The sequence below is a fragment of the Mycteria americana genome, chromosome 1 (genome assembly GCF_035582795.1).
Source record: "Mycteria americana isolate JAX WOST 10 ecotype Jacksonville Zoo and Gardens chromosome 1, USCA_MyAme_1.0, whole genome shotgun sequence".
Lineage (NCBI taxonomy): Eukaryota > Metazoa > Chordata > Aves > Ciconiiformes > Ciconiidae > Mycteria > Mycteria americana.
The window spans coordinates 157053767-157076170 of record NC_134365.1 but is presented as its reverse complement, the minus strand read 5'-3'; the positions used below and the strand labels follow the sequence as shown (position 1 = coordinate 157076170).

At 42.2% G+C, this 22404-nt stretch overlaps 1 protein-coding gene and 1 long non-coding RNA gene across 4 annotated transcripts in view; one reads left to right on the top strand and one right to left on the bottom strand.

Moving 5' to 3' along the window:
- COL4A2 (collagen type IV alpha 2 chain) overlaps window positions 1-22404 on the top strand; it is a 146290-nt gene that overhangs the window by 24670 nt on the left and 99216 nt on the right. For both annotated transcript variants that reach the window (XM_075525896.1, XM_075525905.1), the window contains exon 4: window positions 18197-18277. In XM_075525896.1, coding sequence (XP_075382011.1) covers window positions 18197-18277 — 81 coding nt within the window. The remainder of the gene's footprint in view (window positions 1-18196; window positions 18278-22404) is intronic.
- Window positions 1568-7805, bottom strand: LOC142421291 (uncharacterized). Of its 2 annotated transcripts, XR_012778864.1 has the most exons (4): window positions 7560-7805; window positions 7103-7306; window positions 6951-6987; window positions 1568-2736 (listed from the first exon to the last, which is right to left on the bottom strand). It is a non-coding gene; the product is annotated as an uncharacterized LOC142421291 (long non-coding RNA). The 2 variants fall into 2 exon arrangements; XR_012778863.1 differs by lacking the exon at window positions 1568-2736 and having other exon boundaries at window positions 6040-6987.

Genomic DNA, 22404 nt, shown 5'->3' with positions numbered 1-22404 from the left:
CATATATATGTTTTGCTGACAAAACCTTCTATTGTAGATAAAGCCAGAAAGGCAAAGCCTGTACTGTTCCCAATTTGTATTTTTTGCATAGAGGTATTCCACTGGCAGAAGTGTAATTTGACAATGTGATTGCAATAGCAGCCTTTCCTGGCTGAGCTATCCAAGTGATAAATTACACTTCATCACGTCCATCTATGTATGAGGTAGCGATGTGTCTAGATTTGATACCTGCTTGTATGATGCACTGGTTCTTTAGAAGTCCACATCATTCAGGTAGACTGATGTCTAACCCAACAGGGAATTCAACGTCAGAGAAACCTCTCTGGCAAGAAGCAGTATAGGTCAGAATCAATTTTAGCTCTCCTCACCAAAAAAAAAAAACCCAACCCAACCTGCAGAGCCAAACAAACTGCATCAGTTTGAGCCTCCACCCAGAAATCTGGCAATCTAAATTACGCTCTCTTATTGAGCAGTACTTCCCTCCGCAGGAACAATGAATCAAACTAAAGGGCCTAAATAAATAAATCTTTACACTTCCCTGTTCTTTCTACCTCCCAATTAATCATACGTCATTTTGGAAAACCTAAGTAATCCACAGCAGGAGGCAAAACTGCCATCATGGAGTATGTTCGCGGCATCAGACCGTCCTCCGGGAGCTGGGGGTGATGGCTGCAGTGGCTTGCCATTTCCCCCCCGTCCCCCCAGCCTGCAGGAGCAGGGTGCCCAGGTCTCGCAGGGCTGGGCGCCGTCTGCAGCCAAACCTGCTCCGGCCCCAATTCCCGCCCGTGTTCTGCCGCGCTGAGCTCTGCTACTGGTTTTGCCATTAGTCGCTGGTGCCGCTGCTAGCTGTGACTGCTGCGCCGGCAGCCAGCTTCCTGACTACTCCCTTCTCTGGTCTCTCCAGCGACCGCGCAGCCCTCCCTGCGGTGTTTCTGGTCCTTTACAGAAAGTGCAGCGGTGCGGGGATCCACGCAGAGCCCCAGCCACGCGGAACGGGCTTACTGAATTAAGTCTTCTTTCTTTCCTAAAGGGAAAAAAAGAAAGGAAGAAATAATCTGCTTGGAATCTTTTTCCCCACATAGAGACATTCTTCCCTTTCTCAGGACCAGAGCAGTTTATTAGGAGCACTGTTTACCCCAGGGAAGTTACCCAAGTTTTTGCGAACGTGTTTGTGCATACCATTTTCTACACTTTTTAACTTAGTTGTTTTTAACACAAAGGCCCAAAATGCTAGAAAATAAATGTTCAGTTAAGCCTGATAAAGCCTGGTCCGTTGTTCCCTTCTCTTGCTAGCGGATGCCAACAGATGATGTTCCTTCTCTAGGCTGTGGAGAAGACTTGTTGTCCGCGGGAGTTCTTGGGAAAGGGCTGCTCTTCAGACCGTCTGCTTTCACAGGAGAAACTGGCCGAGTCTGTCCAAGCTCCCATTGCTGCTTGAGGAGTTTTGAGTTCTGAAATGCCCAGATAGCACTTCCATGACAGGAGTTCCTTAAGTTACTGAGTTTCGTGTTCTCGTGCCACGCTCTCAGTGTTATCCAAGGTCCAGAGGTGAGGAATTGCCACCAAACAGATCAAGTTTCTAGCCTGAAAGGAAGTTCTGAAATTACTGCAGAAGACCTGCTGGTACATGATTTCTGGTACCGTCTTGCAGAGCATCAAATAGTCCAGATAAGCTTCACATAAGTACTCTTAGTTTTGCGTGCTTATCTTTAGCTCCAGATCTTTTGAAGTTTGCCACTCACGTATTTCAAGTCTGTGTCCTTTAAACAGAGCTCCTCCTAAATGGGATAATTAAAATTTCTTTGTGTCTTCTCAGAGAACTCATGTGTTCATTTATGATCCCCAGTGGGAAGGCTAAATTAAGCATTTGTTGAAGTATTACCAAATGACAATATTTATACTAGATTTAGCCATAAGTCCCTATTTCCAGGGGCAGTGTGTCCTAGAATAGTGCACAAAGGATGTTTTTCTTTCCTTTCTATCTTTGAAGCATGAATAACAGACAGCCGCATCTTTTCTTTAGGATTTCAGAGGACAATCACTATTGACAAGAAGTTTGTAGGCTGAAATAATGTAAAGGTATTTATTTAAATGTCTTTTTCAAAAGTATAAAGAGCAGATAGCAGATCAAAGATCTCCGTTTCGCCAAAAAGTTTTATTTTTCTGTCAGTGGAGGTTTTCTAGCTCACCATTAGCTACAACATTCTTGTCCCCACCACCACTAACCACCCCACCCTTCTTCTGGTACGTAGACAGCAGTTCCCTTCAATGCTCTGAAACATAGAGGTGTCTCTTTTCTCGGATTTCCTTCCTTTGAACTCTGCCTTCACATTTCAGTGATGTAAAACAGCCAAGATAAGAAATAGCTGTCTCTTCCCAGGAGGAGACAGGACGGATGTGCAATTCGGAAGAACAATTCCTTTTTTCCTACTGCCTTCCTGGGATGGGGGGGGGGAAGTGAGAAGTCAGTTAACCTCCCTTTTGCCAGCTGTGCCAGCTACTCTTAGCAAAACAGACACAGCAAAGCGTGTCAGCACTGTACTGCTCTCCCCCCGAAAGCATAGAATTGTTAAAAAAAGATAAGATAGGAAACAGGGGTGGCTAGTAATTTGTGTTTTGGGTCAAAATACAAGACCCGAGAATTGTTTGTGTAATGCATCCTATTGCTCTTTCAGCATCTGGCATAAACAGTTGTCTTCAGTCACGTAAGTCATGTTTCATCTAGGTCCCCTGTTGCTAGAAGAAGATGACAGGAGAGAGTTAGACTATTACCAGTGTCGGGTAATAGTCACATTTGTTGTGGTTTTGTACAAAGACTAGCATACTGGGGTTTGGGTCTATAGGAGCTTAATGAGTAAATTCGTGTGGAGGATGAGGGTTTCTGCTATTGCGAGATTTTAGGAGTAGCTCTTTACGTGATTTTTATATTATTGCTGTGGCTTAATGAGGAAAACACAAGAACTAATGTTTTCTTAGTTACCTAAAGATACTAAAAAACAGCAGCAGCAGAAAAAACTTTCACATTTGCCATGAATCCTAGCTCACATAGTAGCAGGAATTCACAGCCAAGAACATCACACTTTATGAAGTTCTCCAGTATGCAACAAGAGGCTCAGTTTCCATGATTAAGGGATATGGTTGGATTTAGTGGAACAACTGAGTTCAGAGCTACTGGCTATTTGCACTGGAAGGTAGTTTTTGGGGATGAGTAAGAAGAAGCAGGGCATCGGGAAGTCACAGGAGTTTCTGGGAAATGTGTTACTGTAGATACCCTTTCTCAGTAAGCAGGAGAAGGGAAATTCATAAGGGGGCTTTATTCTAACCATACCGAGTCTTCAAGGATTGTTTTTGTCATGGCCATATTCTTAGTATCTTGCCCAGCTGCATCAGTGGTGACCTAGACTCCAAAATCTGGTTCATGTATAATATAGAAGCACAGGAACACCAGCAGGAAGAGGCACTCTCCTAAGCTACTAAAGCCAGTGTTCTGCATAACAGTGGACAGCAGGAATCACTAATGCCACAAATAAGGGTTGTTAGTGTGACTGTAATCTACTTTAGGGAGTTCTCCAAATGATCTGGTGACCTAGGTGTTGTACAGAGAGAAGGAAAAAGCACGTGTATGCATAGGGAAGGTAATGGGCAGCAGTCAAAAAAGTCTGGGAAAATTGAAATAAGAACTGCAGAATAAACATTCTGAATGGACTGTGTGAACAGTTGGCTCCATGAAAACTGGGAGCTGTAGAGAAATGGTCCAACTGTGCTAAAAGATTGTACTTCAGCAGAAAAACTGAAATTGAAACAAAGGTACTGGCTGATCTGGGATCTCCTGCTACTGAGAATCAGTTGCCTGAGTGGAACCCAGTTCATCAGAAGAAACAGAAAAGTAAGGAAAAAGAGCCAGAAGAAAAACTATTATACTTCACAGCTGGAAAATGAATTACACTTGCGTGTAAGTACACACTAAGGAAATCAAGAGGATGAGGTTTGGAGTAAATGCCTCCAAGACTTGTTTTAGCATCTTTCCAATTCAGTTAAACAGGTTCCAGGATCTGACGACTAGGGAAACCCTCTTCTTACCTTTCAGGATACAAAAGGGAAGAGATTACAAACTAAGCAATGTAAACAGAGTGGGAATTTTCTGGGGACCTTTGCTAATCTCATTAGATGGAGAAATGAGGCTGTAGTTATGCAGCTTGCAGGCATTGAACAATCAGTGCTTAGCCCCTCAAATGTGTGCTTAGTGAGATCCATCTGTGAACAACAGCTGTTGCTGAGAAAGTGGGATAGGACTCGAAACCCCGTTACTGATTCAGCATGTGTCAGTATGGTTACCTTTTAATAAAAATGACCTGCCTTTCAAAAATCAACTGGAATGATTTATTAGAGGCTGGAAAAAAAGAACACAGAAGGAAAGATCTAGTGAAGAGGAAGCAATGAAGCTATTTTACCATGCTTTCCGCAGTTCAACCATTGAGTCTCTTTTTCAAAAGTAAATGGTGAGAGAGGATTCTGCTAGGAATGGAAACATAGCAGAGTTCTTCCAGCAATGTAATTTGAGATCTATCCTGCTCACAAAATACGATGTAGATACTGACTTTTCCATGATCAGGGAAAAGAAAGACAAGACAAATATGTGATTTTTCTGTTACCTTCTGATGCCCAAAAATGAAGCTGTGGTTTTGTGTGGGAGAGCAAAGGGCCCCTGGAGAAGAGTCTTGACAGTGGTAGAGCCATACCTATGATAATGATTCACCAGAGTCCTGATTCCTCAGTCTACATGTGGAGAGCTGTTTTCCTCTACCAGGCTTTGGAGTTTAGCAGTCTTGCATCTTATGTCAGGCAAAAGCCACTGGGTTTTTATGTTTTGGATCTTAGAGAGGCCTGACCACTGCCCTAATAACGTGGTACCTGCCCAAGACATCGACAGTCTCGTTACTGGTCTCTAATCTGAAGATCTGTTCCAACCAGAGGCATGAGATACGATCTGTGAAGTTTCAGGGAGGCAAGCAAGGAGATAAAGCTTGGATTTTTTTGGAGAAATATTGTGACCCTTTAACATGAACATTGCAGTCTCAGGCTATTTCCACACCGTTGCTGATAAAGTGTTCCTAAGATCCATTCTTGGGCTTTGGGCATTCTGTCTCAAAATCAATATTTTGAGCTGACAACACCTATGAGGAGTTTCATAGAAAGCTGCTTATGGCAAAGCTGAATACATACATCCAGTCTGCTGGTTGCCTCTGCTGGATTTCTAATTCAGAGTTATTCTTCCTGAGTTAGGTGGGGTGTACAGTTTATACAGGAAACATGTTCTGAATAAAGCATCAGTTACCAGTTGCTAAGACCTTTGAGCTTGATGAGCGCTGCAGGGTCTGCTCTACCTCTTCTAAGAATCAAGCCCATCTCATTTCTGATACAGTGAACTATAGGTGTATTCCTTACTTTATTGTCTGTTTTCTACTCTTTACTGCCAAGGCATGAACATTTCCGGATTTTTATAGATCCATTTGCAAAAAGACAAGCATATAATGAAAAAGAATGTGAAAGAGAAGCCAAATGACATCACTTAAGTCAGTTTAAAGAAGCTTGATATTTGGTTGTTTATAATCTCAGTATGTTAGTTGTTTGTACTGTGATAAGAGCATTTTTAGTGTGGAGACTGAGCCACAAGACTTATTGCAGCAATGCAGACAGTGTTTGTCTGTTGGTTAGGGAAATGAACTGGGAGGCAGGAAGGTCTTGGGTCCTAGACCAAGCTGAACCAGTGACTCATCCCTGCGACTCTGGGAAAGTGCATTTAACTCAGTTCTGCAGCATTGCAGAAATCAGCCCAGCTGCTGAACTGAACCAAAGCAGGTTGTAAGTCACAACTCAGTGGTACATATGGGAAAGATGAGCCCTTTTTTCTTATTCTGGGTAAATGTAAATTCTACATTATCTTCTCCTGAGCCAAAGTTTCACAGTGTGGCTGTCGTAATATTCTTGTATAGTCGATTGGATATTTTGAAGGAAATTGAACCCCCCCCCCCAACAAAACCTTCCCACCCCTCCCATGAAATTTATGTAGAAGCGGGTATGAAGGATGAAAAAATAGCCAAAGAAAAAACTAGCTGTTACTTATTTTTTAGTATCCAGGAGAACTTAATTTGGCCATTCCAGGTTTCAGATTTTGACATCTACAGATACAAATACACAAAATAAACATTCTGTTTAGCTATAGATTTTGTCTCCTGAGGAGGTAACTAACTAAAACAGCTTTTTGGTAGAAGTGGGGATCGAAATATATCATGTAAGTTTTATGAGCAGGAATTATAATGCTTCTCCGGTTTGAATTTTTCAGGTGTTTCTTATGCATGTTGGGACATCTTATTTGCAAAATATAAAAAAAAAAAAAAGGAGCTTTTGCAGGTCCCTTCTTTTCTCTTATGAGAAAATATATCAAGACATTTTGGTAATCAAAAGTATATGGGTGAGAAAGGAGATTATCACTAATAGTTGACTATGAGTTTTTATATCCACAAGGAAGAGATTGATCTTTTTTCTGAACACCTTCTTCTGTATTTTAGATTACCTGCCTTTACCCCTTTGCAAATAGCAAAACTTTCACAGAGGTCTGCATATAGTCCTGATATGTCAGATCCTCTAATATACCGTCTTTATCCAGTATACCCCCTATAACAATCTGCTTTACCCAAGGCTTTTACCAGTGGCAACACTGATCAACTCAGAGCAGAGAGGAGAAGGCTCACAGAGGAGGTTAAGTTTTGAATTCTAAACTGAAAAGAGAAATGGGTCAGTAAGAAAGCTAGTTCTCATGGGCTTTTTCTTGACTGAAATAGAAAGGAAATGGTGGGTGTTGCATCTGACCAAGCAGTTAGCAGTAAACACTTCCATCATCAAATGCAGTTCTGTTTCCAGTTTGCAAATCTCATATCCATTCTTCTTACTTTTAAGGAAATACCAGTCCAGTCCCAAGGAGCAGTTCTGAAAAATTGCACAGCAAATTTCCACATTTAATATTTCCCGTACAGTAATTTGTCCAACAGCCAACTCTGAACACTGAGCCAGGGCTGTAAGCGTTATACTGGACTAGACTTACCCATCAGCATGTATGATAAAAGCAGTGTCAGTCCATCTGTGCCATCACCAATAAACCTGTGCAAATCCATTCCTTTCAAATCATGCTCTCAGTGATAGGTCCATACTTCCAGTTCTTGGTATATATTTCTAATTACAATTTAGTAAATAATTCTGCAGGAAGAACTTAAACTCAGCTCTCTCTCTTTCTCTGCTATAGTTGATTCTGCAGGCACAACAGGATTAAAAGAGGCCATTAAAAACTGTCACCAACCTCACCCCTCCCAAGGGGGAAAAAAACCCTCCCAGGATCTCTGAATGCATAAGAACCAGGTCAGCAGGTTACGGCTGTAAAACAGCTATTCTTCAGAGGAAAACTAACTAATTCAATTTATAAATGCAGTTCATACGCAATCAAGCATTTGAAAGTAATCATAGAAAACATGAGACTGGAATAAAATCTCGGTGGTTATACTTACATTTTGGGAAACCCTGGTACCATTGCACTGCACTGAACAAATATAGACAATACAGCCATGCAAACAGCTGTACGGCTGGTTTCTATCAGTCCTTTCCCCACGAGCAGGGCTAATGCAATTGCATTGCTGCTGGTTCAAAAGCAAAAATCTTTCCTACATTGGCAGGTTGGTTTGTTCTCGGTGTAATAGGTGCAGATGAGTTTTCAGAAATACTGGATGCATATCTGAAGTATAATTTAGCAACTTTTAAGGTTTAGCAATCACTAAGAATAATATGTTCTTAAGTAAGTTTCCTGAGTCTGCCAATTTACGTAGGTGAGTAAACTAGACAGGTCAAATAACTGGCGTGGTTTATAAATAGACTAAAAAAAAATCTCCATATATAGAATAGTATCCAGACTTTCTATTGTTTGAAGCAAATGATATCATTATTTGGATGTCTTTCCAGAACTGAAAATGACTAGACTTCAGAAACTAAAAGTAGTTAAATATAGAAATTGCTACTTTAATGAGTGGATGCTGCGTTTCATTATTATGCTACTAGTATGTGAACAAATGCCTTTCTGTTCTTAGGGATGGGAAGGGGGATTTTATTCCAGTAATATAAGATACTGGACAAAAGCCAAATTCAGATTAAGGGCTGACAGTGTCTTTACCCTCATTCCTTTATGGAAAATATTTTTGATCCGCTGTGCAGTGTAACTGCACATATGAGGTGATAACACTGTCCACTAACTTGTGCCTTGCATAAGCCTTTACACTTGTGCAGATCAAATACAAAATGCACAGTGGTTTGCATAAAATAAAATAATAGAATAAAAATTGAAAGAGAAACAAACTGTGCCTTTCAGTGTAGCTTGTCATCACAGACTCCCTAACAAGTGATTACATCTACTTTGCCAAGTCAGAGTGCTTTCTTCATCACTGATAACTAGAAAACACTTCTTCTGACTCCTGCAATACTACTTTTTAAAACCACCTAAGTAGCTTTTTTGGAGATACACTTAATTTCTAGGGATGGGGTATTGTGAATGAGGGCTCATGTTAAGATGTCCCAGCGCTCTAAAGACCACCATCTTTTTAGATGAGGAATGCCGTGTTGGATGCTAGATGAGAGTCTTTTGTCTCATAAGAAAAGATAATAGTCTAAAATAATATGCATCTAAGAGCATGCATTTAACAAGATGGAATCAAGTTTAACAAGATATCAAAACAAATTTGAATTTACCAATCCAGATTTTCCTTCAGCTACTTCTGAATCTTCTACCTTTCTTTCAGATTTAGCTAAAAATTCCCATTTGAGCGAAGAGTCACTTGATATGAAGTCACCTAAATTTAGGCATCTACATATTCACAAGGTGTCTAAGTTCTCGTTATATTTGGGGAAGCCAATGGGCTTGCCTTAACTAATAGTAATAATTAATGTATGTACCTTTGCTTACCTTTATTAATACATTTCCAGCTTCAAACTCTTACTAGACTCATATCTGTGGGGGTTTTTTCTGCAAGCAAACCTGATTCTTAAACTGGTAAAACTGAAAACAGAGTGCTCATAAGCAACAGTTTTGTTGTCCTTCTGTAATCACTGTGGGCCATAGGTGTCAGCTGATGACCATGTAACGTTTGCCTCTTTGTAAGATGTAAGAAGTATTTTCAGCTATGGCTGCACACTCTTCAAAGAGCTTAGTTTGCCTGCAGCATCCCCTCTCTCTTGCTAGTGTATGTTCAAGCCTTAGTTGATGATTAAGACAAAAATTGTCATTCCTTGAGGCAACTAAGTCGCCTGTCTCAAATAGAGAAGTGCCAGAGGACGTTGTTCTTCCTCCTCTGGATGCAATTTTGTTCTAGGAAAAGCCCTCTGCATCTTAACCCTCCTTCATTAGCTCCTGAGAGATGGAGCACATTCATGCGGAGACCCATGGCTGCTTTTTAGGATTCCCTTTCCCATGGCATTACACATTCTTCAAAAATAAGCAGGAGTGATAAATTTTTCTATAGTGGTGACTATTTTTTATTGTTTGACATTTTAAAGTGTTTTAACTGGATTTTCCCATCTTACATTCTAGTCCCTTTCTTAGGATAACATATAATCATCTCTGCGAGGGAAAAAAAGGCAAAATGCAGCCAAATCCAACTTCATCACCTGTAAAATATGAGACCCCCATTCACTGACTTCTTGACAGAAAACTATGACACGGCATACGCTGCTTGCTCGGAAGTCTACTGTTTGCAAACAACCTCATGTTGGGCAAGTGGGCAGGACCCCTGGACAGTTATTCAAATATCTGTACTGTATATTTAGACAGCTTTTAAGATTTACTCTCTGACTGAGCCTCTTAAAGACCTTACTTTTTTTTTTTAATGCCTACTATATCACAGCAGCTCCTTCTGGATTCCATCTGGTTTGCTGAGTAAATATGTGTTTGGATGAAAGCCACAAAATTAGAAATGCTTTTATGAAAAAGTGAAGAGGAGGTTCACACTGTATCATGTCTGACTTCTGCAGTTGTTACAAGGCAGTGTCTCGAGACTGCGACAAGAGAACTTTTTAATTTGAAGAGGGGATGGTAAATAGTACCTCAAATAAAAGGAACATGTGGAGCTGTGAAGTTTCACTTTGAAATGAAACTATGCAGCCTTCAAATCAAGGTCACATGCCAGGAAGTTCATATAATCAAGAATCATACAATCATAGAATTGTTTAGGTTGGAAAAGACCTTTAAAATCATCAAGTCCAACTGTTAAGAGCCACAAGCCAGCCCATAAGAGGAAAGTCTTTCATAGCTTAACTTCTGAGAGGTACAGTATTCATGTTTCCCATTGCTGGCTTCAACGTGCTTGCTGAGACACACTTGAGAAGACAAGTTTCTGTCTGTTGGGGTCTTCTCAGCATCCGAGACTTTGTATTCTCTTGCCCTTCCTTCCCTCACCCCAAACATTGAGCACAGGCATCCCAGTCCCTGGGAGCAGTGCTACTTTTGGATACTCCTCCTCTGTTGACGTTCCCATGCCCGTCAGGACTCAGAACTGAAGCAAGCTGCTTGCTTGGTTGGCAACCTGCCTCCCAGTTTTCTCTACCCACTCCATCATAAGAGGGAGGTGGCCTTTGAAACTCCACACCAATCGATAATTCATAATTGATTGCCACAAGCATTGCTGTTCTCATCACATTGGGAAGACTGCATTAGGCAGTTGTTAAGAGACCAGCTTTTTCTTAGTATGGCTGGTGGTAAGTCTCTTCATGTTCCTCCTGTTCCTCCTCCAGGTTTTTTCTCATTGAAGGATGTGTAAATACATGGCTCCCCCTACTTTTGGTGGGAAGTATAAAAGTTCATATGATATTGAGGTCACGCACTAAATTATTCCAGTTGCCATGCATCCAGTCTAGAAAAGGTTCTGGCTCGCATTCAAATATGAAAGAAAGAATTATTTCTTAGCAAAATAATTCTCAGAACAGTTGGAGAGAGGATCCACACCCACATCTTTTCCTTCCTCTCTGAATGTGCCAATTTATCTCTCCCTTTCTCTCGCCAGCTAAGGTCTTCACAGTGGTCTTACTGTCCAGTGCACTAGTAGCTACTGGATTGCAAGCCGGTGGTTTCAGATGGCTGGTTCCTTCTTTGGCATTGTAGCTCTGAGGACAGAGCGTTTTCCAGACCAAGCCTGACGCTGGGCAATCCAGGCCTCCCCCGCTGACAGCGTTCTCCATACTTGTTTTGAATGGTTGTTTATAGATGTTTCTAGAGAAATGAGTTTGGCATCCAGGCAACAAATGTTTTCGACTCTTTAAGGAGTAAAGTGCTGGTTTTGAGCAAATACAACTGTGCAGTTACATTTGAAACCAATGAAGTTCCTCTCTGTCTGGTTCATCAACAGCAGGAGTACCTCATCATACTCCTACTTTATTTTTTTCTCCCTTCTTTTGAAGGAAGCAGAAAATTAATGTTTCTAAGTCAGGGCCTTATAAACCGAATTTGAAATTAACATGAGTTTCAACAGCTGCAGGTCAAACGTGGAAACAGAGGTCCATCCTGGAGGTGTGGGCCGCTCTGGTCTCCCTGGCAGTGACACAGAGAGCTTCCAGGCTGAAGTCTCAGGTGAAGCATCCGAATGTGCTCCTGGTTGCCACACTGCAGAAGCATGCAATATGTTAGCACCCCCAGTCGTAGTTCAGCTTTTCAGCAAGCTCCCAGACCTTCTGAAACCTCTCTTGGTGAAACTTAGCCGGCTCGGAGGGGCCACTGCGATAGATGGGGAGAACAGAATGGGGCTAGTCAGGACAGAAGTTAATGCACAACTGCAACCTATAAAACTTTATCAAAGAAAATGTCAGTGTGCAGAGTCTTTCGATTCCAGGTTGCAATATTTTTATTATAATTTCCGTAATTTTTTTGAGCTGCGTGTAAGGAAATGGCTTATATTTCCTGGTCTTTCCGTACTCATAGAACTGTACTTTGAGGTCTGTCCTCTGGTTGCCTTTGTTCTTTGTCACAATACCAACCCTTGAAGTGAAGCTACTTGAATGGGCACGCAGAGATAACGATTACACAAACGTGGCCAAGATTAGTACTAAAATAAATCATTAATGTGCAGAAAAGTTTAAAGAGAACTGCATATATGTTTCTGTTTCTTTTAAGAGTTGGGCTGAAAGAAACTGCATTTAAGTCAGAAGCAGAACTCTATGAATTCTCAGAAGAGAAGTTGTCTTTTGTTGGCTGAAGATGTACTAACATAAGTAATATTGTTTTGGGACAAAAAAATTATGAGAAGGCAAGAGGGCAAAAAAAGATTTTGTGTTGGGACACCCACATTTTATGCTTGCTATTTCACATACACAAAAATGAGAAGGTTTTTATACTAGGCAAATAGACAAGCTTTACAAACATAGATGGCCCTTCCTTACATGTTTTCTCTTGCTTGCATTTAAGTAGTGTTCACGTTCCTTGAACCATCAATCTTATATTCATTCCAGCACAGTGACCCAACAATATTAAAAGGAGAGTTGGAAAAGTTCCCCTTCTCCCTTCCCATTTACTGCTTTCCTCGTTCCCTTTCTCCATCCATTCCAGCCTAGTTCACAGCCTGCTGGTTAAAGCTTTCCCAGGGGCAGGTGCGTGTTTGATTTTCTCCATCAGAGAACTGCAGTTAGGTCTCCCATTTCCTAAGAGACTGTGCTGACTGCTGTGCTATTGTGTGCAACGAATGGGGCAGAGTAAAGCTGCTCCGCTCAGTCCTCCTCTACCCCATCATCTTCTCCAGCTCTGTTTTAAAAATAAAGGAGCTGTAACCACGTTTTCCAGTAGGTCAGGCTCCGTGAGCTAGACATACTCATATGGGCCCCTGTGGAGATATCTAAGCTGGTAAATAAATGAGGGCAGAGAGTGAATTGCAGATATTAATCTGTTCTGGACTGCTCTGTGCCGGTCTCTGCAAGGTAAGTCTGCTCTAGAGATGCCTAGCTCTGAACACTGCGGACCTAGGCGGATCTGTGCCTCTTGTCCACAGAGCTGGGGGTCTGTCTCCAGCCCCTCATGTGTGGTAGTTTCTGCCTGGTTTTCAGATGCCAGAGCAAGTCTGCTGGAACCCACATGGCTGGTGCAGCCCATACTTGTATGCGTGACCAGAAGCAAAACTGCCCTCCTGCCAGCAGGAGGAAGAGAAGGACAGGAGGTTGTGGTGCCTCCAGGATGAACGGAAAGCTTCGTAGAGGGGTCTTACTCCGGAAATCCAACTCTCTCCCTTTAGACTGGAGATGTCAGATGTAACTTACGATGTTTGCTGATTAAAGAACACTCCTCTAAGAACCTAATAATACTTTAATTGGCTAAATAACACACCACTGTTAGTAGTAGTATTAATTCACAACTACATCACTGCAAGAAACACTGAATTACAATTCTATTGCTTATTGTTAGTATTCATACAAAAGTACTGTAAAGAAATCTTATAAATCACACAAAAGGGCTACTGAGTTACAATTCTGTTGCCTTTCTTCCTGCAATTGGTATTCAGATGTAAGCCTGTCCTTCCTTACAAGTTTATCCCTTCTTAGTCCCCCCTGCCACAGCAAAGTCTTTCGGGGACATGCCTGGTGGAGAGACCTGTGGGCTCTCCCAAGGGGGGTCCCAGTGGGCTTGTGCCCACAGCTCAGCATCATCGCTGCCTGCAGATGTCCCTGCCCTTGCTCTTAGCATATCCTCACTGTCTTCGTTCTTCTCCTAATGGGATACCCTATTCCTCTTTTTTTTCTTTTCCACCTTTTTACCACCCTTGCACCTCCTTTTCTCTGCCTATACTCCTCCCAAAAAAACAGCCTACTCCTAGTTACTTTTTCCTTATCGGTCCCAATTTTGTTATACTCAGAAGTTGGTGTTTCTGACACTATTACCTAGGCAATTTTACCCTTACAGTTGCCTAAATGAGACAGCCTTGCCTCCAAAGGCTGCCTTCTGACCCTGTGGTTCATGTTGGCTACATTTCATTTAGATTACATATTTTTGGACAGAATTATCATACTTTAGCCTTGACTCCCCAACCTAATTCTAATTAAGCAATACCTTACGTTATGCACAGAGAGCTTGCGTACCAGTGCAATGGTAAAACCCATTTTGTGTTTGCACCATATATCTGCTTTTAAATAGTTTTCCTCACACTTGGTGTTCCCATCAGAGGCCACAGCTAGCTCTGAGGATCAGATTTGGACACTAAGCGTAGGATTCATCTCACCTGAAACTGGGACAGCTGCGCTGTAGACACGTCTCAAGTAGTTACCCTAGGCTACCTTTCTAATCCCCTCATCCTTCTAGGATGAGATTTGTCTCAGATGTCTGAAATAGATCTGATGAGATTCTCTTGATGGTCTGTAAGAGCAGGCCAGATGTTGTGCCTGTATCACAGAAATCTTAGATTAGATTATATAAATGCCATTTCTAGACTCTGCCTAGACTCTGGATTTTTAGAGTGGAATTTGGGATCATCCAAAACATGAGCAAGACCTGGAATTGAAGGTTTTCCCAGCAAACAACTGCAGAATTGGCGGCTATTGCCAATCTTCCAGCTTGGTTCCACAAGTCCTAGAATACCATTCTGCTGCAAACACACTTTTCACCATTTAACTGCATATTGAGCAAATCAGGAGATTCATCTCCCTATCCTTAGACTTCCACAGGGGGTGGATGTCTGCATGTAAGCTAGTCACCTCCACTCACCTTTACGGTTAAGAGTAGGTGCTTTCTGGGAGAGACGCAGTTGGTCAGCTTAGATGCCAGTATCAGGATGGGGTGAATTGTGTCCTAGGACTGACTGTTCTCCCCACTGACCAAAAAGGTGTTCCAGGTACCTGCCTCAGATCAAAACAACTACACTGGGTTGTCACCATTGGTGTTATGTTCCCAGAAATCTGTTTTCCTCAGGAAATAAATACTTGTGGTACTTTAAAACTGCATTGTCTATCACTAAATTTTAAACTGGGCTTTTTGCATTCCAATTATTGACTGATACATGTCCATTTGATTTCCCTTAATCTCAGCTGTGTGCCCATGTGTATAATTGTTTTTGACAAAGTTTTACAAGGATCCTCAGCAGATTTATTTTTCAATGTTAAAGAACTTTTAAACCATAATGTTTTATAATGTAACTTCCCAGTAATGTCAGATTAAACGACAGTGCAATGATCTGCCTTCGGGAAATTATAAACATTCATAGATAATAAAGTAGAAAATGTTACATGACTAAAAGCTCCCAGAGTCATCCCACTAGCAGTCAAAAAGTGAAGTGGAAATTAGGCAATAAGGAGAGCACAAGTATATTCCAGAAGAGATATGTTAATGCTGGTCTCAAATGTTTTCCCATTATGTTCCCTACCTTTGGAGAAGTCTTCCTGATTTTTCTCTTAATTATCTGAAGAATTTATGTGCATAAAAGGACATAAAATGAGAAAACTAAAAAAAAAGGCTTCCTAAAATTGTGGAAGAAAACAATTGTGTCCCCACGTTAGCTGCTGGTATTGTTACAGCATGCAAATTAAAATGTTGGATGGTGGATAGTACACAAACAATAGACCTTGAACTTCTTCCAGTTGAAATAAGTATTAGCAGCCTCCTTTTTTTTTTTTTTACAAGTGCACAAATATCTTGCCATAGTTCTGATTCATACTCTATTTTCTCCTTAGCAACAGTTTACCAAATTTAGAGTCACACTGCTAATTAAGAAAGAAATAAACTTATTGTTCTCCTTGTTGTTTTCTTAGTAGGCATAATTGAAAACTCACGTGATAAAATTACTGTATCTGTCAGTCTGTCACTGTTAGACTGGAATATACTGTTATTTACAGCTCCAACCAAAACAGCTCTCTAAAATTTCAGAGTTGATTCTTATTGTCGGCTGCACTACTTAGTACACTGCTCCTTAATGAAGGCCTACATCCTGCAGAGGAATATGTTCACACCGGCCGTACATCTGCATGGCGTCCATAAAAATGAATAGAACTATTCTTAATTTCCAAAAAGGGGTTGAGGGGGAAACTCTGTGAAATGAAGAATTCTGAGCCAGAGATGCACATTTCATCTGCAAATAGCTTAATAAGAAAAAAACACGGAGATAGTGAGTTTGTGACCATCCAAACATTTAACTAAAAGATGGACAAACCTGAGCAAGCTGCTGGAGTTTATAAAACAATCTTGGCTTATTATTTCCTCTAAACAATAGCCTAAACATAAAGCAGAGTTTATAACATGACGTAGAGTACTGTTACATCCATGAAATAATTTCTTGAACCGAACACCTAAACTTTAAATAGCTCAGGGCATGGTTTCAGTTCTGTGGACCAGTTTTATCAGTATGAAAAGCCTACTTGTTTCATTAAATGTCAGAATTAAATAGAAAGCTGAAACAAAAGTATTTTAATATATAAAAGTAGTTACAATATAGACATGAACCTTCTCGTGACAAGCATAAGAACTTGTTTTGGGAACTTTGTATTACTGCTTGCCATAAGATTGAGAGCATGTTGTACAAATATGACCAAAGGAGGTCTTGGGCAATGCCTGGTACCTGCTCCATACCTTTTATTCATTTGGCTCCCAGGGAGGAATCCAAAGCCTGGAGCTGTGTTTTCAGGTTCTCAGTAGTGTAACGGTAGGAGTGGATACCTGAGAAATGTGACCCAGCAACCCCAGGCGTTGGGTAGGGGATTGCTTAGAGCTACATGAAGAACGCTAAGCACAGCAGGGTTGGTCCCTCTCTGTGTTTTAGCTCCTTGAGTCAGGGCTTGAGGCAGGAGCGGCAGCATCGCTGCCTTTTTAAGCAACAGCATAGCAGGTCAGAGCACCCATCTTGTTTTGGAGGCTTGTTTGTACCCATGTCATCCCCCTTCCAAGAGATGACGTGCTCGAGCTGTGAAGGAGGCAGGAAGGCTGAAGGGACTGTTTGGCCCTGCCACAGTGCAACGAAGGATTCAGGGTTCTTCCAGCCGGGAGGGGGGCAAGGGACATGGAGCCTGACTCTGCACCCTACAGCTGGGGTGCCTCGAGGTTTTATCTAAGGAGCGGTGCATGTGAAAATTAGCAGCCGCCCTGAATGAGGGGCTGTGGCTCCAAGACGTCCTTCCTGTAGCCACTAGGCTTCTGTCCTTCTCTCTTTTTCTTCTGGCTCTATTAATTATTTGCTGTGAGGCAAACCAGGTTCAGAAATAGCAATGAGAAATCCTTTCCTCCTTTCCCAGATTGCTTACTAGGCTGCTGGGGCACTTTCAGGGGTTCAAAACCCCGGGCTTAGGTGGGCCGCAGGCTGGTCTTCACAGTATTCCTAATTATTAAGTTACAGTTATAAAAGTCACACCACAGCATGCACAGTGTCGCTGCTGTTCAGGTTTCTGAACAAGAGTGACTGTGGCTGCTGCATTTCGTGCAGGCAGTGTATGCTAGGTGTAATCGGAGCTGGCCTGCCTGTTGAAGTCCATCCAAGGATTTGCATGGAGTGATGCATATTTTGTGATCCATATATTTGCGGCCCAGGCCAAGGTGGCTCCAGACAGGCAGGAGAGATGTAACTGCAGCCATCTACTTAATCTAGGTCTGACTTCTAGGTCACAGTGGTTGGTTGATAGCAAGTTTATGTGCCTCCAGAATAGGCAGCCATTGAAGAGGAGAGGGCAGGAATTTGGCGTATGATTTTGAACATAATACCTACGTCTTCCTTTATGTCCACCCATAAATATTTTAAAATACAGCAACGATTTAGAGCACGCATAGAAGGATGTGCTGCATTGTGACCTAGGACTTAGTCCATGTCCCTGAAGAATCCAAGCAGCTGCGCTTCTGTGATACAGTATCTGTTGCATGTGTCAAAAAGATGTGTGAGATACTGCTCAGCATGGAGCTGTGATGTTTTGAAAATGTGGAGGGAAATTAATAGAGTAACATTATATTTCTTGATGTTCATCTCCAAGAACTGGAAAGCCACTCACGGCTGCTTCTAAGCACAGATTAAAGAGGTTTCAACTGGAAGTCATAGATCTGATCCTGGTCTTTGCTTGGGCAAGTTCCCAGCAAGTCTGCTAATCAAAGCTTATTGTGCTGTGCCAGGTATTGTAGCTGGCACCTTTTAACAATTCGTTTTATGTGTGTTCTGGTTTGCAGGGTGGTAAGACTTACACGGGACCATGTGGAGGAAGAGACTGCAGTGGAGGATGTCAGTGTTTCCCTGAAAAAGGAAGCCGTGTAAGTAACATTTTTTCCTGTAAAACGTTCTCGCTGTTTGCTATAGGTGGACTTGCATCAGACTGCTTAGAGTATTCAAACAATTATTCTGTTTCAGGAAAAAGTTATTGTTGTTTCATCTTACTTCCTCACGAGCTTCTAGAGTTGAAGAAATACTTTGTTATGAAATATAGCAGGTTCTTCTCTCAAAGATTAGGGCCAAGGGACCCGACGGCCATGATGAGCTGATCAGATCAGAATTTGACGGACGCTATGTGCTAGAGCATCACTGGATTGTGTGACAGTGCTAAAAGAATATGGACAAAACCACTCAGTAGTGTTCGTGAAGTCTTTCTAACGAAATGGTATCTGATGAAAAGATACCCCATGTGTGTGATTTCCATTAAAGCAGAAGGGATCCAGGCCTGCAAAACCTGAAATCCCTGCTGGAAGGGAACCGCTTGGGACTTCAGGCATTAGGTTGTTGCTGACAGTGTGTTCTTTGTTTTGGGTAGTAGTGCGGAATGAGGCAGAGGAAGGGAGATGGGGTGGAGGGGATTAGCCACCTGCCGCAAAGAACTCTGAGAAATAGGGCAGTTCCTATCCTGTATGGCTCGGAGCCCTGGCTGGCAGGCTCCTTCTGTACAGCTTGGTCTTCTGCAGCTGAGACGGTGACTCAGCCTTTTCCATCCACCCATCTCTAAGAATAGGTCAGGCAAGAGATGCGGCAGGTCATATGCTCTTTCTGCTATCACAAACCTCATAAGATTTTTTAGTTCTCTGCCTTCCCTCCACGCAGCAGGCTGTCAGTTCCCAGTCCCATCGCATTCCTCAAGCTTGACTCCACGTCTGAGCAAAGGAAGAGGTGGTAGGAAAGTCACAGTGTAGGTGGGAGGCAAGGAACACTCTTGTTTACAGCAGAAGTCCCGATGTCTCCATGGCAGTCAGATGATCCTGGCGTTACCATGCCATGAGGACCGTAACGGTTATGCTACCATCCCCTGACCATGACCTGCTCACGATCTGCTTCCCATTACAATAATCTAATAGCAAACTGATGAAGCTGAGGACAAACAAGCCCTCCCCCAAGACACAGCTTCTGGTGGGGCTCCTTCCAGCTGTTACTGCCTTACCCTCATCATCCAGCACACGAAGTTTGGCGACTGCCTCCTGCCACTTCCCTCCAAGGGCACTGAAAGGCAAAAACTGATGCCATATGAAACGGCTTCAAGTATGATATTACTATGTCTTTTTTCAGTGTCATTTTTTTTTGGTTCTGAAAGCAAAGCATGGATGCACTTGTTCTCCGCTACAGTTCGTGAAAATAGGGATCTGTCGAAAAACTACCAACTTTTGTGACTGAAATATTTTTCATGTTCCTTATTGACTGAATAACCCTTAATTTCAAGTTGGCAAGATTGTAAGAGAAAAGAGGTAGCTAAACAAAATGAATCGCATAGGCTAGAAAAGCTGAAAATGTTAAATCACCAAAGTAGAGAATCAGTCAGGTGCCACTGATAAGAAGCTGCCTGTGAGTTGCTTAGTATCTAGATTGGGAGATAAGGGCAGATTTTATGTGCCACTTGCCACTCACTCTTTGGTTTATCTCAGGGAAGTAAGTAACCCCAGTAACTAATCACGCTGGCCTCCCTTTAAATAGACACTAAAAAAGAGAAAAGGAGGATGTTACAAAACATAAATTATATTTTGCTACTGTGGTTAATTGGGCAAGATGTGAAGGAGTATTAGGGAAAGTGATTTAAAGAATTCTATAACACTTCAAAAATTGTATTTTAACACTCTGAAATTATATACCTCATTCTGAGTCAGCATACTCAGTCATGCGTGTATTTTGTGTCTGCTGGTCTCTTCAGATGTCACAACCTCTGTTAAACATCTGGTTTAAGGAACAAGATTGGCCTTTAGAGACTAGTCAAATTTGGCATAGCTTCTGGTCTCATGCTAATCCTCAGTGGGAATATTTATTCTCACAAAACCTCTGTATAATCTGGCACGACACACATTTTCTGTTTGAGGTGACTCATTACATGCACAATAGACATATTGCATGTTTGCACTTGTAAGAGTGCCTGAAGCAGTCTGTCAGAGCCTGCTTCTGCAATGGTTCTCCCTCTCGGGTGCAACAGAGCTGTCACTTGCAGGGCATCTGGGACTCGGGTGGGAACAGCGCTGTGAGGGTCTGCAGCCAGCTGTCTGCCCTACCGTCCCCTGAAGTCACCTTCTCTTCATGACAGGTCTCTCAAAACCAGGCAAACAAAAGCACTTTCTTTGGGTTGCTCCCACTGAATGCATAGCAGAAGCTGTTGAATGAAGTGAATTTATTGGAGGGGTAAATACAGTTGCAAACTGTGAAAGTAGAAAAGGTCTGAAAAAATGTCTACTTTTTATTTATATGTCCTACTTCATTTTCTGCCATCGCTTCAGTTACAGTCTTAAGGTACAGCATTTAAATAAAGATGCTTCTCTTTATTTGTTGTCTTAATCCAATGGCTTTTGTTTTTAAAAAAGTGGTTTTTACAAAATAAGCCTGCTGATATCTTCTGGGGCCTCTGTGCTAGAGGCAGAGAGGCACTGTCTGTCTTGATGTATGAGGATTCAGCCAGGCTTTGGTGATTTGTGCCAGGTCTCCAGATGCAGGACAGCTGGAAGCCCTGTGATTCTGTCTACACTGCTTTTGGTTCAGGACTGATAAGGTGAGGCACAAAGGCACAGGAAAGTTGAATCGTGTTTCATACAGGCAGTTTGTAGGGACAAAAGGCCACCTAGCACAAATTCACGCATGCATCTAGCAGGCCTGTCGGAAAGAGGTATGTGTTTTTATTTTTCCCTCCACTCTTTTTTGGTTGGGCTCGGCCCTGCAACTTTCCCTGGGCTCAGACACAGCTCAACAAAATCCAGTGGAGACAGGAAAATGAAAGAGCAGAAGTTTCATCTGCCCGCTGTGGTGGTGCGGGAGCTGCTGCCGCAAGGCAAAGGCAGCGGCTAACCTGCAGCCTCCCGCCTCTCATCAGAGCTGCTCGCGGGGATGCGAGGACAGCTGTGAAAGGTGCTTTCTGCCTCATTCGCAGGAGGAAATCAGGTCTAATTCAGACGTTCAGAGAATCACAGGACATTGTTGATAACGGCCTTTGCAATTCACAGCAAATGCTGAGCAGTTGCTTGGAGAAGTTTCTCTAAAGGAAAGTCTTTCTTGGACCACACACGAGCACCTTGAAGTTCCCACCTCCTGTCTCGCTTTTGAGTTCACACCTTCGGAAGAAAAAGAGTAAAGGGAACTTCTTCCATAAGCCGGGTTTTTTCTAGTGTGTAATGACTTTGTTCTTCTTCACTGCAGCCTAGTTATTTTACTTTAAACCTAGGTGCGTATTTACTGTTAGCTGGATACGAATACGCAGTGTATCTAACCGCACCTCAGGACTAATCAGGTGGTTGGAGCTGGGGCTGCAGGAGCCAAGCTTGGGGACCAGCCTCACCCTCCTCTCCCCTTCTCACAGCTGGCAAAAAGCTCAGCCGAGTTCCAGCGAGAATCGAAGGTCCTGCAGGAGTGTCCAAATCCACACGAAAAGAAACCACAATATAAGCCTCAGAGAGGGCACAGGGTGAAAAGGGAGAGGAAAGACAACAGACTCATCTTCTCCCTAAGATGAGACAGATTCATATTCTCATTTTCTCCTAAGACAACTTCTCCTAAGTTGTTCTCCTAAGACAACAGACTCATCTTCTCCCTAAGCTGCATGTGGAGAAAATACTGGAAGGAGTACCTCGGTGCCTGGAGAAGAGGGAAGGGAGAAAAGGGAAGCACTGGTACAGTATTGGAATTCTGGTTTGAATGAAATGGAAACCCTGGACTAAAGGAAAGAAGCAAACGAAAAACTTCTACTTTCTTTCTTTTTCCTCTAGATTTTTATTGCAAGTCCTAAAATTTTGAGATTTATAGTTCTTTGCAAACCATATATTGGGCAGAGCACAATATATGCACCTTTAAAATTTGTTAAACATTAATGCACTTATGTAGGAAACGATAACTCCTTTCAGTACAATGGCCAACTGTTTGACCTATTGAAGTTCATAATCAACTCACTTCATAATCAGCCTAGAAGGCTTTGTAGAAAGTGGAAGTGAGTAGA